This window comes from Trichomycterus rosablanca, chromosome 9 (genome assembly GCF_030014385.1).
Source record: "Trichomycterus rosablanca isolate fTriRos1 chromosome 9, fTriRos1.hap1, whole genome shotgun sequence".
Taxonomy (NCBI): Eukaryota; Metazoa; Chordata; class Actinopteri; order Siluriformes; family Trichomycteridae; genus Trichomycterus; species Trichomycterus rosablanca.
In genome coordinates this window covers 1,307,462-1,321,895 of record NC_085996.1, presented here as the reverse complement: position 1 = coordinate 1,321,895, position 14,434 = coordinate 1,307,462, and the positions used below count along the sequence as shown (strand labels likewise).

Below are 14,434 nucleotides of genomic sequence, written 5' to 3'. Positions count from 1 at the left end.
TTTTGCCACAACAATTGCTCAGTTTAAAGAAACTCCAGTGGCCTGACGAGGATAAACTGGTGGTAAACATGAAAAATAAATTAAATAAAATTAAAAGTCTGTCATAACTTTAATTGACGTGTCAGTATTAATAAATACATAGCTGTATCTATTAGCTTGTGTTATTGGCTCGTTAGCATTTAGCATGCAAGCAAACTCCACTTCACTCGGTGGCGCATGTTTCTCCGTCCTGTCTTTTTTATTTTGTTTAATTGTATTTATTTCATTTAATTCACATCCAAAACAGATTTTTCACTTGGGCAATTCACTGATGAACCACTGGGTGAAGCTCTGTCCCCACATAATCCTGCTTCCATTCAGTGACATGGTTAAAGACGATGATTTGTTTACGCCATTTTACAGCTAGTTCGTTGAAAACAGAAATAATTTTAGGTAGTTCATTTCTTCTGTTATTATATATTTAGATGTTTCTATTTAGTTTTATATCATCATATCATTGGCACATGGGCAATATAAGATTAAATCTTGTGGTAAACAGGTTCATACTGTAGGTAGAATGTGATGCTGGGTATAAAGTAGCAGTAACAAAACAGAAGAAATGATGGGTCAGGGTTGATCACTTTACAAAAAAATGCATGACCAACTACTTAAGAACGATTATTGATTCGTTCTGTTTTACCACTGTTTCATCCCGTTCTGGATCCTAATCATTGGTCCAACAGTGCTACCCTATTTAAAAATAATTTTTTAATGCATAATTGTAAGAGAATGTTGGGTTTTGGCCATCTACAGTCCGAGACATTATTAAAAGATTCATAGAATCCAAAAACATCTCCATGCATAAAGGGAAACAAGGTGTATGTGCTCCCTAAGATTAGTGTTGATTATGTATTTATTCATTTGTCTGATAAATAATAAAACATAGTTCTTTATAAAAGAATAAGCTGATATCTCATGATGGAAACAATAACAAAAACTAACCTGTAGCAAGTAGGCACTAAAACAGGCTAACTAAATGGTATTGTAAGGTATTTACTTACAAGATGCAAAAAAACACAAACAGAATGCAAAATAATCCACCATATAATAAACATACACAATGATAAACAATACCCCAAAAAGCCTAGGCTTACTAGGCGAAAGACTAACTAAAGGTTAAGCGAACCCTATGCTAAATGCTAACTCTCTAAACTAATCCTATGCTTAGTGCTAACTCTCTAAACTAAAGGCTAAACCAATGTAAAAGGGGCAATCAGGTATTAATGGGCCTCAGGTGTGGAGCTCAGGTGAATTGAGGGATGTCATGTGACGTGATGTGTAGGGCCTGATGAGGCTTGTAGTGTTACATAACAAGAATTAACACAAGATAAGTCATTTAATAATGAAATATCAATTTATTTATATATTCATCCTGTATTTTTGCGTCGCCACAGTGGATCTGGTCTGCATATTCTATTTGGAACAGATTTTATGCCGGACACCCTTCTTGACGTAACCCTCCTTTGTATAATCCGGGCTTTGGACCGGCACTGAAAGCGCAGTGACAAGTTCACCTCCCTCCAATGAATAGTAATGTTTATTAAAGTATTTATTTATTTGTTCAGTATTTAATAAGGGCGTGTTTTCTATTCAGGGTGTCACAGTGGTGCAGTGGGTAGCGTTGTCGCCTCACAGCAAGATGGCCTGGGTTCAATTCCCCACGTGTGTCCAGGTCCTTGCTATAAAATAGCAATTATAAAATAATAACATGTGCACTTTGACACTACAGTTCCTCTCTACAGTTCCTCTCTACAGTTCCTCTCTACAGTTCACCTCTAAGTGAGGTAAATGAGAATGACTTTGCATTCTCACTCTGCAGACTGAAGCTTGACGTGTTGGAAGGATATTTTTCTGTCCAGACCTGTTCTTTTCTGCTGTGAGGTGAGAACTTGTGTCTTTGTGCCTCTGAACTTTGTTCTCTAACAGATGTAAACACGGACAATCAGATAAGAAAGTGTAAAGTGTAGAAGCCACTGCTTGACTTTTTTTTCCACCTTCACACCCGTAGGTTTCGGTCTGAGGAGAGAGTGAATTTTCTCGCTGACGTCTGCAGGATACGATCTGTATGATCGGAATAATGGCTGTTAGCGTGGGGAAGACTACAGGAGACAAGCTAACATGCTAAATCACATTTAAAACGATGATATGGCTTAAATACGGTGTGCTGAAATGAAAAGAACAGTGTGTGTGAAGTCAGTCTCATATCAAGAGCTAGAAATGATGCGCTGCTTAATTACTGGCATTTCATTGTGTGATCTTCACTTCACACTCGCTCTTTAACTCTGAATAAATTACTGAGTGATTCAGATGGACTGAAACGAGTCTCAAATCCACTTCAAATGTATTATTTATTAATAAATGGACAAAAGTATTGGGACGCCCCTTCTAATTATTGATTTCATGTGTTTTAGCCACAGCAGTTGCTAACAGGTGTAATAAATCAATGATGCGAAAGAAATTATGGCCCTTTCCTGTTCCAGCATGACTGTGTCCCCAGGCCACTGGGTTTTTAAAGAAACTCCAGTGTCCTGTACAAACTTCCATACACAGATATACTTTAAAGTCTTAAGAGAAGCCCTCTCAGAAGAGTGGCTCTTCATATAGCTGAAAAGGTCACACTATTTTAATACCAGTCAGGCGTCCAAATACTTCTGGACTGATATTATAGATCCACAGAGCTTGGTTGGGCCGGGGTTGAGGGTAGTGTGGCATATTGTGACATCCAGTTTTCAGCTCTGCACTGTCCCTGTTCTGTCCACTTTCTCCACTGCGACTGCACCATTTTTGTTAGCAGCTTGTTAGCCACAGTATCGTTCTATCTCGGTCAAGCATTTCTGCACTGAGATTCTTTGTCATTCCTACAGGTCTGGAGCTTCTCGCTGTGCTTCAGTCACAAGGTTTTACAATAAATTTGGCTTTTTATACAGATTTTTGGGCCTTTAGAAAGCTGCTCTGCTGAAAGACCTGTTGATAAAAGTACTACACAAATAATCCGGGATTAATTTGTTTCACACCAGCTCACAGGTTTATCTGCTTCACCCTTGCTCTGCCTGGCTCATGGTTCTGACTTTATACTCTTGGTTCTGGGTAACTCGTCCGTCAGCCTGAGCATGTACAGTATTAACGAAGTAACAGTGGAACGATTCGGATCTCGACCGTGATTGGGGGTTTGGGTTGTGTCTTACTGCTGGATATCTCAGAGCTCGTGTTGACCTGCTGATGATTATCACTTCAGCGTTTGGATGTTGATCGGTGTGAACAATGATCATACTCAGCATGTGATCAAAGTCTGTTAACCATTTCTCTCTCGTCACAGTTCTTATCTCGGGTACAGATTTTATTATTCTCCCTCGACACAAACCCACTCACCTCTGCACAGTTCCAGATCCTACGCTACTTTACTTAACACAAACTATGGTGCTGACCTTGCTGGATCTACGATGCTTTGGGGTTGTGGCAGCCAGCTGCACTGGAAACATTTAAGAACGTGGTTCACTGGATTTCAAAAAACAAAACTAGCCTGGAGAGGAGATTAAAACAGGACATCAATCCAACACTTTTGACTATATAGTGTTTATAATCAGTTCAATAAAATAAACAATAAGTTTGCATGCTTTGTTTCCATAAAGTTCATAAAGTCGTGGCTTGTGAAGTAACTAAAACACCTCCGAATCAATAAGAGACAGTAAACACAAAGGTCAGTCCTGAAGACCTGAAGATTAAAGACTTAAAGTCTCGGCCTCAGACATAACCAATCAGGTCTGTATGTAGACGCCCGACCGGCTGTTAGCACCTCTGGGGATTCAAACACCAATTTTTGGCCCCTAAATTACTGTTCTTGTAATGTTTGAGGGTCTCTGTCGCGTTCCACTATTAAACTGCTCCTATCGAATCAGAACATCTTTATATTTAATCATGAAAATAAACAACGAGTGTAACGGGAATCACCACCGTGATTTTAAATGTAGGAGGCTTGTGGTGAGTCCATGAGAGCTAAACTTATGACCGTAAGCTTTATGTGTGTGTGGAAGTACAAGCAGAAGACTTTCTGCACACACACACTCTCTTATACTCACACACACACACACTCTTACACACACACACACACTCTCTTACACACACTCTCTCTTACACACACACACACACACACACACACTCTGTCTTACACACACACACACACAGACCCCTTTGTACTGAAGGAACAGGACCATTTCTTCGAGTCCTGAAAAATGAGTCATGTGGAAGTCACGCACATGACTAAAATTAAAAACACACCAGACACCCCCGGGGGCGCGGCGGCAGGTACGAACCGCGGTCTGAGATTTAGCACTGATCACAGACGCTGTTACGTCAAACTTACATCAGGCACAAAACATTATCAGGTGGAGCAGTCACAGGGAAACAGTTAAGGAATGTGACACGCCCTGATATACTTGATGTGATCACCTGTACGCAGGTAACGCTCACCAAAGATGAAAGGAGTTTAGAAGGAAGCTGCTAAATCAAACAATTTTGCTGATTAATGACAGAAATCAGCTGTCCACAGTCTTATAGAATAAAAAGCCCGGTAGTTTATTTATTGTCTTATTATTAAAGTTAACGATGTCACGTAGGAGTATAAAAGATCAGAAACTTTAAAACCTGCAGAGCCTAAAAATACTGATTCACATTAAAGCCACTAAAATCTTTTATAGCTGAAAATCTGCCAATTTTTTCTGGTGCCTGAAGCCTTGAAGTTTTCACACTTCCTGTTCACTAGTGAAGCGAAACACTTAATAAGCTCATCAAGGTTTCAGTTCTGCAAATTCCCATTCGTCCCATCCTGAGATGTTTTACCAGAAACTTTACACCCTCTGGCAAGGTTGCACAGTGGGTGGCGCTGTCGCCTCACAGCAAGAAGGGCCTGGGTTCGATTCCCTGTGGACATGCAGTAAGGTCAATCGGAGCTACTAAAGTTCACCTGGGTGTGAGTGTGTGGCGACCTGTCCAGGGTGTTTCCTGCCTTTCCTGCAATTTGAATGAATCAGACCCACCACGACCCTGACCAGGGTGTTTCTTACCTTCTGGCCAATAAATCAGACCCACAGAGACCCTGACCAGGATAAAGCGGTGATAAAACAGTTAATGAATGAATTCTCACGATTTAAATACATTACTGAAATCGCCTCTGTAGGCGCGAATGCAAACCCCATTCTCAAAAAAGTTGGGACAGTTCTCCCAAACACATTTACACTTACAATTAAGTAACTGAGCATTAAGGGCCTTGATCAGGGGCCCAAAAGTGGCATGTTTGCAATGGTGGGGCTTGAACCGCCAACCTTCCAGGAACGTGCCAATACGTTGATTGGCCACACCAGTTCCAGTCCTAGTGCTTACAGTATGAAGTGGTTATTCATTCATTCACTGTCTGTTTTACCACCACTTTATCCTGGTCAGGGTCTCAGTGGGTCTGATTCAATGTGTGAAAGGCAGGAAACACCCCGAACAGGTCGCAAGTGCATCACAGGACACACACACTCACCGAGATGGCAATTTTAGTATCTCCAATAAACCTGACTGCATGCCTAGCACAGTGAGAACATGCAAACCACACAGAAAGGACCCGGACCGCTACAAATGGGCAACGAACCCAGGACCTTCTTCTCTACCCACCAAGACACCGTGCTGCACAGATGAAGTGGTTCGCAGAAATTAAATCGTGATTATTATAAAAAATGTGCTCCATAATATACTGGTTGTAACTGAAGGTTTTGACCTGGTCAGGGTCCAGATTGAAACCCTATAGAGAGGACTGGCTGAAATAGTTTGGGTTTAATGTCAGACCAAGTGTTTTTCGACTGTTTGAAGCCGTGAATGCTGAGAGGAAAAATACTGGCGCTTATTTCTGTAAAAAAGAAGAAAATTTACACACAAAACTTGAAGAAATGTAAAGAAATTAAAGATAAAATCTCTTACAGATTAAATTCTTTTATCTATTTATGTAATGACGGCTTGTTCGGACCATTAAAAGCTTTATTTTCTTTAGCCGTTTTGCCATTTTAGGCTCGGCCGACCGCTGTACGGTTTTGCCGGCGTGCTCCACAGTGCTTCAATAACATCACGGTATCATCGGAGACAGAAACAAACAGAGCAGAGAAGGACGTGATATAGAACAGCCATGTTTATTTCACAGCAACACCGAGAGATAGAAAACAGCCGAGCTGGTGACGTCAGCGCTCCGGTACAGAGAGAGAACGCCGAGGCTGGATGTGCATCGATCAGAGTAAAGAAACAAAAACACAGGAGGGTAAAAATGCACCCGTGAACGAGGCGAACAAGCAGATTATTAAAGTACAGAAATCCTGTCATATACTATACGGCCAAAAGTGTTCGGACACCTGAATATGAGCTTGCCACTGATTTTGGTAGAGAAAGCCTCAGGTTCTGATTCACTTCAGAATTGTTGAGTGGGGCTGAGATCAGGGCTCTGTGCAGGCCACTGGAGTTTCTTTACGTCTTTATAGAGCTTGCTTTGCGCACAAGGAAAGGGCCTTCCCTAAACTGGTGAAAGCACAGAATTTTCTTTCTGTAATTGATTTATTATGCCTGGTCAAATCCAATAATAAGAAGGCGTGTCCCAATACTTTTGTCCGTACAGCTCACAGATACATTCACAGCTCATATGTGACCGGAGCGTTGGAGTAAAACATCACGCGGAGCTAAAATGATGCGCTGGTGCGCCATCCGAGACCCGCTCAAGCAACGCGGCGTGCGAGAACGAACCTCAGAGCTCAGATCTGCACCACACTACAAAAACAAAATCTGAACTAAAAACCACAGCAGGATACAGAAGTGGGTTTAACCCCACCCCGTTTCTCACCTCCCATGTTTTTCTTCCAATTTAGTCATTTCCAATTCCTCCATCGCTCAGAACGGTGACACGCTGGCCGTAGGGCCGTAGACTAGCAGCTGCCCCCTGTGCCGGGTGTCCGGTCACCAGCCAGGCGTGATTTCTTACCATGTTTCTCCACCACTCACGCTGGCATCTCAACTCCCAAATTCCGACATTTCCCAGTAAGATGTGGACTGGGATACATCCAAAATACACTATATGACCAAAAGTATACGGACGCCTGATCACGAGCTTGTCACAAATTCAGTTTTAAATACAAAGTCTGTGTGATCTTTTCAGCTGGAACAACAGCCACTCTTCTGGGAAGCTTCTCACAAGACTTTGAAGTGTGTTTGTGGGAATTTGTGCCCGTACCGTATTACACATACGTTTTTGTACTGTTGCTGATTGATCAATTGGTGTTCCAGTTTATCCCAGAGCTGTTGAGTGGGGCTGAGGTCAGGGCTCTGTGCAGAAAGCTTTATTTCATGGCTTTATGTACAGGAAAGGGCCTTCCCTAAACTGTTGCTGCCAAGTTGGGAGCATAGAATTTTCTTTATATCACAGATTTATTACACCTTTTAGCAACTGTTGTGGCTGAAATGCATACATTTAATAATTACAAGGGGCGTCCCAATACTTTTGCTCATATAGTGTATAATATAGGTTTTAAAGCATGATTTGAAAACAATAATAAGGTTTTTTTTTGTTTTTTTTAAACCAAACCAGACCCCCACCAGTCCCAGAACCTGGTTTGGGCCACGCCCGAGAGGGCACAGTGTACAAATAAAAGGACGTTTATCCAGAGCCGTGGTGAGATTTAATTCATCCTAAAAACTAAAATCTTTAAAATTTGGTCCCTCTTTCACACAGTGAGGATTAAATCAGTGAACCCTCCAGCACAGTTCAGCCGCTGACTCAGGATCATCTGACAAAAAAAAAAATCATCACAGAATGACACGTCACGCGGTGTAAAGGCTCCCGGTACTGAAGTGAAAGTGTAAAAATAAAGATACAAATCCAGCGTCAGCAGCACGAGTACAGCAAAGTTCACCTTCAACAACAGGATCACGTTTAATAAAGCAAATCGGAATAGAATTCATCAAAAAAGGGATCGATACTAATAAACTAATCACTAATAAATTAAACACACGCATCCAATCAGTCACAGGAACGTTCCAGAACAACAGTCACGGAATATAAAGAGTCCAGGCTTCAGACTGAAACCAGCAGGTGGATCTGGTTTTGGATCTGGATCAGAATCTGGATCTGGAACAGACTCTGGATCTGATTTTAGATCTGGTTTAGAATCTAAATATGGATCTGGTTTTGGATCTGGATCATAATCTGGATCTGGTTTAGAATCTGGATCTGGTTTTGGATCTGGTTTGGCATCTGCTTTTGGATCTGGATCAGAACCTGGATCTGGAACAAAATCTGGATCTGGTTTTTTATCTGGATCTGGTTTTGGATCTGGTTCAGAATCAGAATCTGGATCAGAATCTGGATCAGGTTTGGATCTGAATCAGAATCTGAATCTGGATCTGGTTTTGGATCAGAATCTGAATCTGAATCAGGTTTTGGATCTGGTTCAGAATCAGAATCTGGATCTGGTTTTGGATCTGGATCAGAATCTGAATCTGGATCAGGTTTTGGATCTGGTTCAGAATCAGAATGTGGTTTTGGATCTGGATCAGAATCTGGACTGGTTTTGGATCTGGTTCAGAATCAGAATTTGGTTTTGGATCAGAATCTGGTTTTGGATCTGAATCGAGATCTGGTGATGGTGTACTGGGTTCATGAGTTGAAGAGGGGCGGGCTTGGTAAGCTTTGGCGTGTTCACGCACACGCATGAAGAGCAGCGACTCACACATGCAGCAGGCGCGGTAGCAGTACTGACCAGTCCAAGCTTTTTTAGGCGCCCGGTTGGCCGATAGCGCCGCTAAGATTCGGACCCTGGATTGTGGGTCTGTATAGAGTTTGTGTATTTCACCGCTGCACCGCCCACACCATATTCGCGGCATTTAGTGGACGCCTCTATCTATTATTACTGATTTAAATTCAAGCAATTCAGGGGCCTTGCTCCAGGGCCAAACAGTGCCAGCTTGGAAGGGGTGGGGCTTAAACTGGCAACCTTCTAAATACCAGTCCTACCTTAACTACTAAGCTACTGCTGCCCTGGTGTCAGGAAATTTCTGTTTTCGTTCATGGAATTTTGCGGACACGTTTATCCAAAGCAACCAAGAAAGGGCCTTTCTCAAGGGCCCGACGACGACAACCTGGCAGTGGTGAGCGTAGTATTATCTTATCTACAGATATTTATTTATTTTAAAAACCTAATAAAAGTGGATTTAGCCCCAATTTCGGCTTTTTAATTTAAAATTTGCGAGCAGATCGAAGCGAACGTCAAACCTGACGCGGGCGCCTGAACTGCACCACGTCCTAATGGCGCAGCGCCGGCGCCCGTCACAGCACGATACAAAACAGCAGGAAGGTAAAATGCATGCGGCACATCTTTTTGTCCTGATCCGATCCGGCACATCGGAGCGATACTGGTCCTGTCCTGAACGTTCGGGATCAGACGCCCGAGAGCTGATCTGATACGATCCAGTGTGGTTACAGTCCGATATCCATCCGTGTGTGTGTGTGTGTGTGTGTGTGTGATTTTCTCGTGTGGGAATAGAGAGAAATCCGATCCAGTCCAGCGTTTCGGGGGAACAGTTTCGCGCTCCTACCAGTTAGTGGTGCCAATCGGATCCAAGACTTGCGGGTAACGTCCTCATAGTTTGTACCCGACTGCACCGGAATGTGCACCAAATCCCATTCAGGTCTTCGTTTTCCTTTTTTCGGACAGTTCGGTCCTCTCGGACGCTCATCAATAATCTCTTGGTACTTTAATTCGATCGGACGGCGGATGCGGTAAATCCGAGCTAATCCAGTGTTTGTTTGCAGCAAACGATGCTCTGTATCGTCCGGTTTGAGTCCTAAATGTTTGTCTCGTTCTAAATTCTGTCCTTTATTTATTTCGTAACGTACCCTATATGTCCTTCTATAAAGAAGACTCCGCCTCCGAGGAGACACCCAGCACCTCTTCGCTCTCCAGGGACTCGTCGATAACCTCCAGGCCGGGGGTGGCGACGATGGCGACGCTGGGGGGTTCCGAGTGGCCCTTGGTCTCGGCGGGCGCGTCGGGCGATTTGGGGTTCTGGCAGCAGAGCTTGGCGGCGCACTGGGTGCGGCAGGACAGCTCGCACAGGGAGGCGTGGGACTCCGAGCTGACCATGACGAACTCGGGCTGGATGGTGGTGGCGTGGATCCCCTCGTTGTGAAAGAAGGCCTTGAGGCGCTTGGCCACGCCCATGTAGGAGGCGGGGTCGTGGCACTTGATGTGCGCCGTGGCGATGATCCGGCTGCCGGCGAGCTGCCAGATGTGCAGGTCGTGGACGGCGAGGACGCCGTCGATCTGGCGCAGGCGGGCGCTCAGGTCGGTCACGTCGATCTGCTTGGGCACCGTCTGCAGCAGGATGAGTCCGGACTCCTTCAGCAGCGGGTAGGTGGTGTAGAGCAGGATGCACACCATGATGATGCACAGCGTGGGGTCCAGGTACAGCACCCAGCACGGCCCGGCCGACAGCACCGCGCCGGTGCTGGAGTTGGCGCCGCCGGCCTCGCCCAGGCTCACCAGCGTGCGGTTGACGTGCTGGTGGTCCACGCAGTGGGCGTCGGCCACGCAGGGGTTGGTGCACGGTGTGCCCGGCTCGCACGGCTGCCACATGAACGTGAAGATGAGGGCGTTGACCACCACGATGACCGAGCCCAGGGCGTCGCCCAGGACGTGGAGGAAGACGCCGCGCATGTTGAGCTGCGACGCCGCGGAGTCGTCGTCGCCGTCATCGTCGTGCCCGTGCTCTTGGTCCAGCTCGCCGTTCAGCTGCACCGCCGTACAGTCTGATGCCACACAGAGAGACAGAATAAATAATATGGAGATGTTTCAATCACCTCATGGTCAGGGTCACTGGGACACTTTAGGCTTGCACACCGTTTGAGGCCATGACAGCCTTCAATTTTAAACCAATGATATGCCTACGAATGGTTTGTGGCAACAGTTTGGACCTGCTGAACACCGGTGGGATGAATCGGAACATGGATTGTGAGCCAGGCCTTCACGTCCACACCCAAATGCTCTTTTCAATCAATGGGCACAAATTCCTAAAGCCACATTACAAAATCCTGTGTAAAGTACTAGCTGGAAATGACTAACTTCATATTATTTAATGGCAAGTCAAACAGGCTTATTAGCAGGCGTCCACATACTTTCGACACCGTGGGATAGAATTAGAGCGAACGACCACCGATGAACATTTCATCATAACCGCCTGAACAATAAAAACCCGCTGCATTTGAGAGCCCCCACATGACCAAAAGTATGTGGACACCCGACCATAAGCTTCTTCGAAATTCTGTGGGAATTTGCACCCATTTAATTAAAAGAGCATTTGCAATAACCAGAGTCACATTCAGTGTTCCGGTTCTTCCCCAATGCGATTGATGTGTTCGAGCACAAGCGCACTGCAATGCTAAAACAGGGAAGGATCTTCCCCAAACTGTTGCCTTTATTATTTAATAGCTAATCACTGTTGGACACTGTGTCCAGCATGCACTGAAACTGGGAGGCTGTACTGGTGTTTATACCGCCATTGAGTAAGTGCAGCACAACAACATGGGTTCGAATCTCACTTGTGGTGACTGCCTGTGAGGAGATGCCACTTCAGAAGGTGGATTGGCTGGTGGGTTTGTGATGCCCAGTGATGGATTGGGGACCTGTGTACATGTTCTTCATTTAGTGGACTTACAGTACTGTGACACTGTGACAGCCTGAGCGATAAGAGGGTTGAGGGCCTTGCTCAAGGGCCCAACAGTGGTGGGACCTTCGATTACAGGTCCTGTTCCTTAACCGCTAGGCAGCTGTAGCCTGGTGTTTAAGGTACTGGACTATTAATCAAAAGGTCACTGGTTCAAACCTCACCACTGCCATGTTGTTGCTGTTGGGCCCTTGTGCAAGGCCCTCAACCCTGCCCTGTTTAGGGTGTATTCCTACCTTGTGCCTAAAGCTGAGGTGGCACCGGACCCACTCTGACCCTGACCAGGCTAGGAACGAACAGACAAATCCTACCTGAGGAGCTGCCCCGGTGCGCGTTCACGCCGTTGGGGCTGGCGGCCACGTGATCGGGGACCAGGTTGTTGGTCTCCTCGGCGTGCGCGCCCCCCTTGCCCTTGTTCTTCTTGCTCTTGCCGTGCGCGTGGCCGTGCGCGTGCTCGCGGAAGAGGCACAGGCCGAGCAGGTTGATGGCGAGCCCGGCCACGCCGACGCCGATCAGCACGGCCGGGTTGTCGATCTCGTGCGGCTCGGTGAAGCGCGTGATGGCCTCGAGCACCACGCTGAAGCAGAGCGCGCTCAGGAAGACGGCGTTGACGAGCGCGCCCATCACCTCGGCGCGCACCCAGCCGAACGTGTTCTTGTTGGTGGAGCGGGTGCGCGCGGCGAAGCGCACCGCCACCAGGGCCACCACCAGCGCCATGACGTCAGAGAGCATGTGGAAGGAGTCGGAGAGCATGGCGAGGCTGGCCGTGAGCCGGCTCACCACCACCTCCACCAAGAAGAAGCTGAACGTCAGTCCGAGCATGCACAGCAGCCGGGCGCGGTTCGGCTCGCACGCCATGGTTCCTCTGTGTTCGCTCTGCTCCGCTCCCCCCGCAACCGTGCTCACCGTCCTCCGACCAAAACACCACAACAATACTACCAACCCGATCCCCGACTAACGGCCGCTCCCCATCGATCTGCGCTCCCTCCGGCTCAGCGGCCCAGTCGAGCTCTCTGTCTCGGGATCGAGTCTCTCTCAGGCGGGCGTCGCTCCAGATAAGAGCCGGGAGCTCCGCTTTTGCAGACGAACTTCAAACTGTGCACCCGGACCCATTAACTTTCCACACGGACCAACGCTGCGCTCCGGGGCCGCGCCCACACTCCCTCCTGATTGGTCGGCGCCCAGGGAGCGAGGATAAATTCCAACACGGTGAATAAAACGAACGCGCGTTTCTTAAAGGCGTATCACACAAAAATGTCACAATACGAGAAGTATCTGGACACCTGACGATAAGCTCGTTTGACATCCAACTTTATAAACGAATGCTATTTAAATAGAGTGTCCTCTGTGATTTTCTCAGCTATAGTGACAGCCACTCTTCTCACAAGACTTTGGTGGCTAAGTGGGTAGCACTGTCGCCTCACAGCAAGAAGGTCCTGGGTTCGATCCCCAGGCGGGGCGGTCCGGCTCCTTTCTGTGTGGAGTTTGCATGTTCTCCCCGTGTCTGCGTGGGTTTCCCCCGGGTGCTCCGGTTTCCTCCCACAGTCCAAAGACGTGCAGGTGAGGTGAATTGGAGATACTAAATTGTCCATGACCGTGTTCGATATAACCTTGAGAAGTGATGAACCTTCCGTGTGTCTGTCATGAATGTAACTAAAGTGTAAAACATGACATTAAAATCCAAATAAACAATAAACTATTAAAGCAATAAGCCACGAGAGGCCGCACGTTACTGCGATTTGATCATATCACGGGGAAGGATGTTTTGTCTCGAGTGGATTATTGCTTTTATAAAACGGCGGTCAACATAAAATATAATAAAATACAACAACGTTCAGTTTATAAATGTTTTTATTTACAAAAACACATTCACAATAAACATTTCTCCACAAACACTATTACACTATTTCTTGGACGAAACACCCGTGTAATGATCAGGATTACTGTTCGTATTAATCTGGACATTTCCATGTATAGTACATGACATAAAATAGTGTTCAACCAATGATGTGAGGTGTTTTATAACAGGATTACAACGTCATGTTTTACACTTTGGTTACATCCATGACAGGAACGGTAGTTACTCATTACACAAGATTCATCAGTTCACAAGTATCTAGTATCTCCGATTCACCTCACCTGCACGTCTTTGGACTGTGGGAGAAAACCCATGCAGACACGGGGAGAACATGCAAACTCCACACAGAAGGGACCCAGACCGCCCCACCTGGGAATCAAACCCAGGACCTTCTTGCTATGCGACATCTGTGCTACCCACCGTGCCCCTCTTTTAAACAAATGCTTATTAAAACAGAGTGATCTCCGTTTGATTTTGTTTTTAGCCATAATGACAGACACTTATCTGAGAAGCTTCTCACAAGACTATGAAGTATGTCTGTGGGAATTTGTGCCCATTCAATCAGAAGGGCCGACTTGTAGAGTTGGGCGCTGATATCGGTCAGGGCCCTGTGCGGGACGCTGGAGCTTCTTTAATCCGAGTTTCCTGCCTTCATGTCTTTATAAAGCTTGCTTTGTGCACAGGGGCACAGTCATGCTGGAACAGAAAGAAACCTTCCCTAAACTGCTGCTCCAGTTACACCGTAAATTAGAGTTCTCACATCCTGGTTACTTTAAATCCAGTTCCACATAAGAACCGTGTGGA

At 46.0% G+C, this 14,434-nt stretch overlaps 1 protein-coding gene across 1 annotated transcript; it reads right to left on the bottom strand.

Annotated features, from left to right (window-relative positions):
- Positions 1 to 6,177: 6,177 nt before the first annotated feature.
- slc30a1a (solute carrier family 30 member 1a) lies at positions 6,178 to 12,833 on the bottom strand. The gene is made up of 2 exons (XM_063001555.1): positions 12,084 to 12,833; positions 6,178 to 10,858 (listed from the first exon to the last, which is right to left on the bottom strand). Exons 1-2 carry the CDS (start codon positions 12,628 to 12,630, stop codon positions 9,960 to 9,962), a joined length of 1,446 nt encoding a protein of 481 aa, XP_062857625.1. The 5' UTR covers positions 12,631 to 12,833; the 3' UTR covers positions 6,178 to 9,959.
- Between the last annotated feature and the right edge of the window lie 1,601 nt (positions 12,834 to 14,434).

Bases quoted from the DNA above. Each gene is read 5' to 3' on its own strand.
- slc30a1a (XM_063001555.1), bottom strand. From the start codon at position 12,630: ATGGCGTGCGAGCCGAACCGCGCCCGGCTGCTGTGCATGCTCGGACTG. The intron at 10,859-12,083 runs GTAGGATTTGTC...GTGTGGCATCAG, and splicing joins GCACCGGGGCAGCTCCTCAG to ACTGTACGGCGGTGCAGCTG.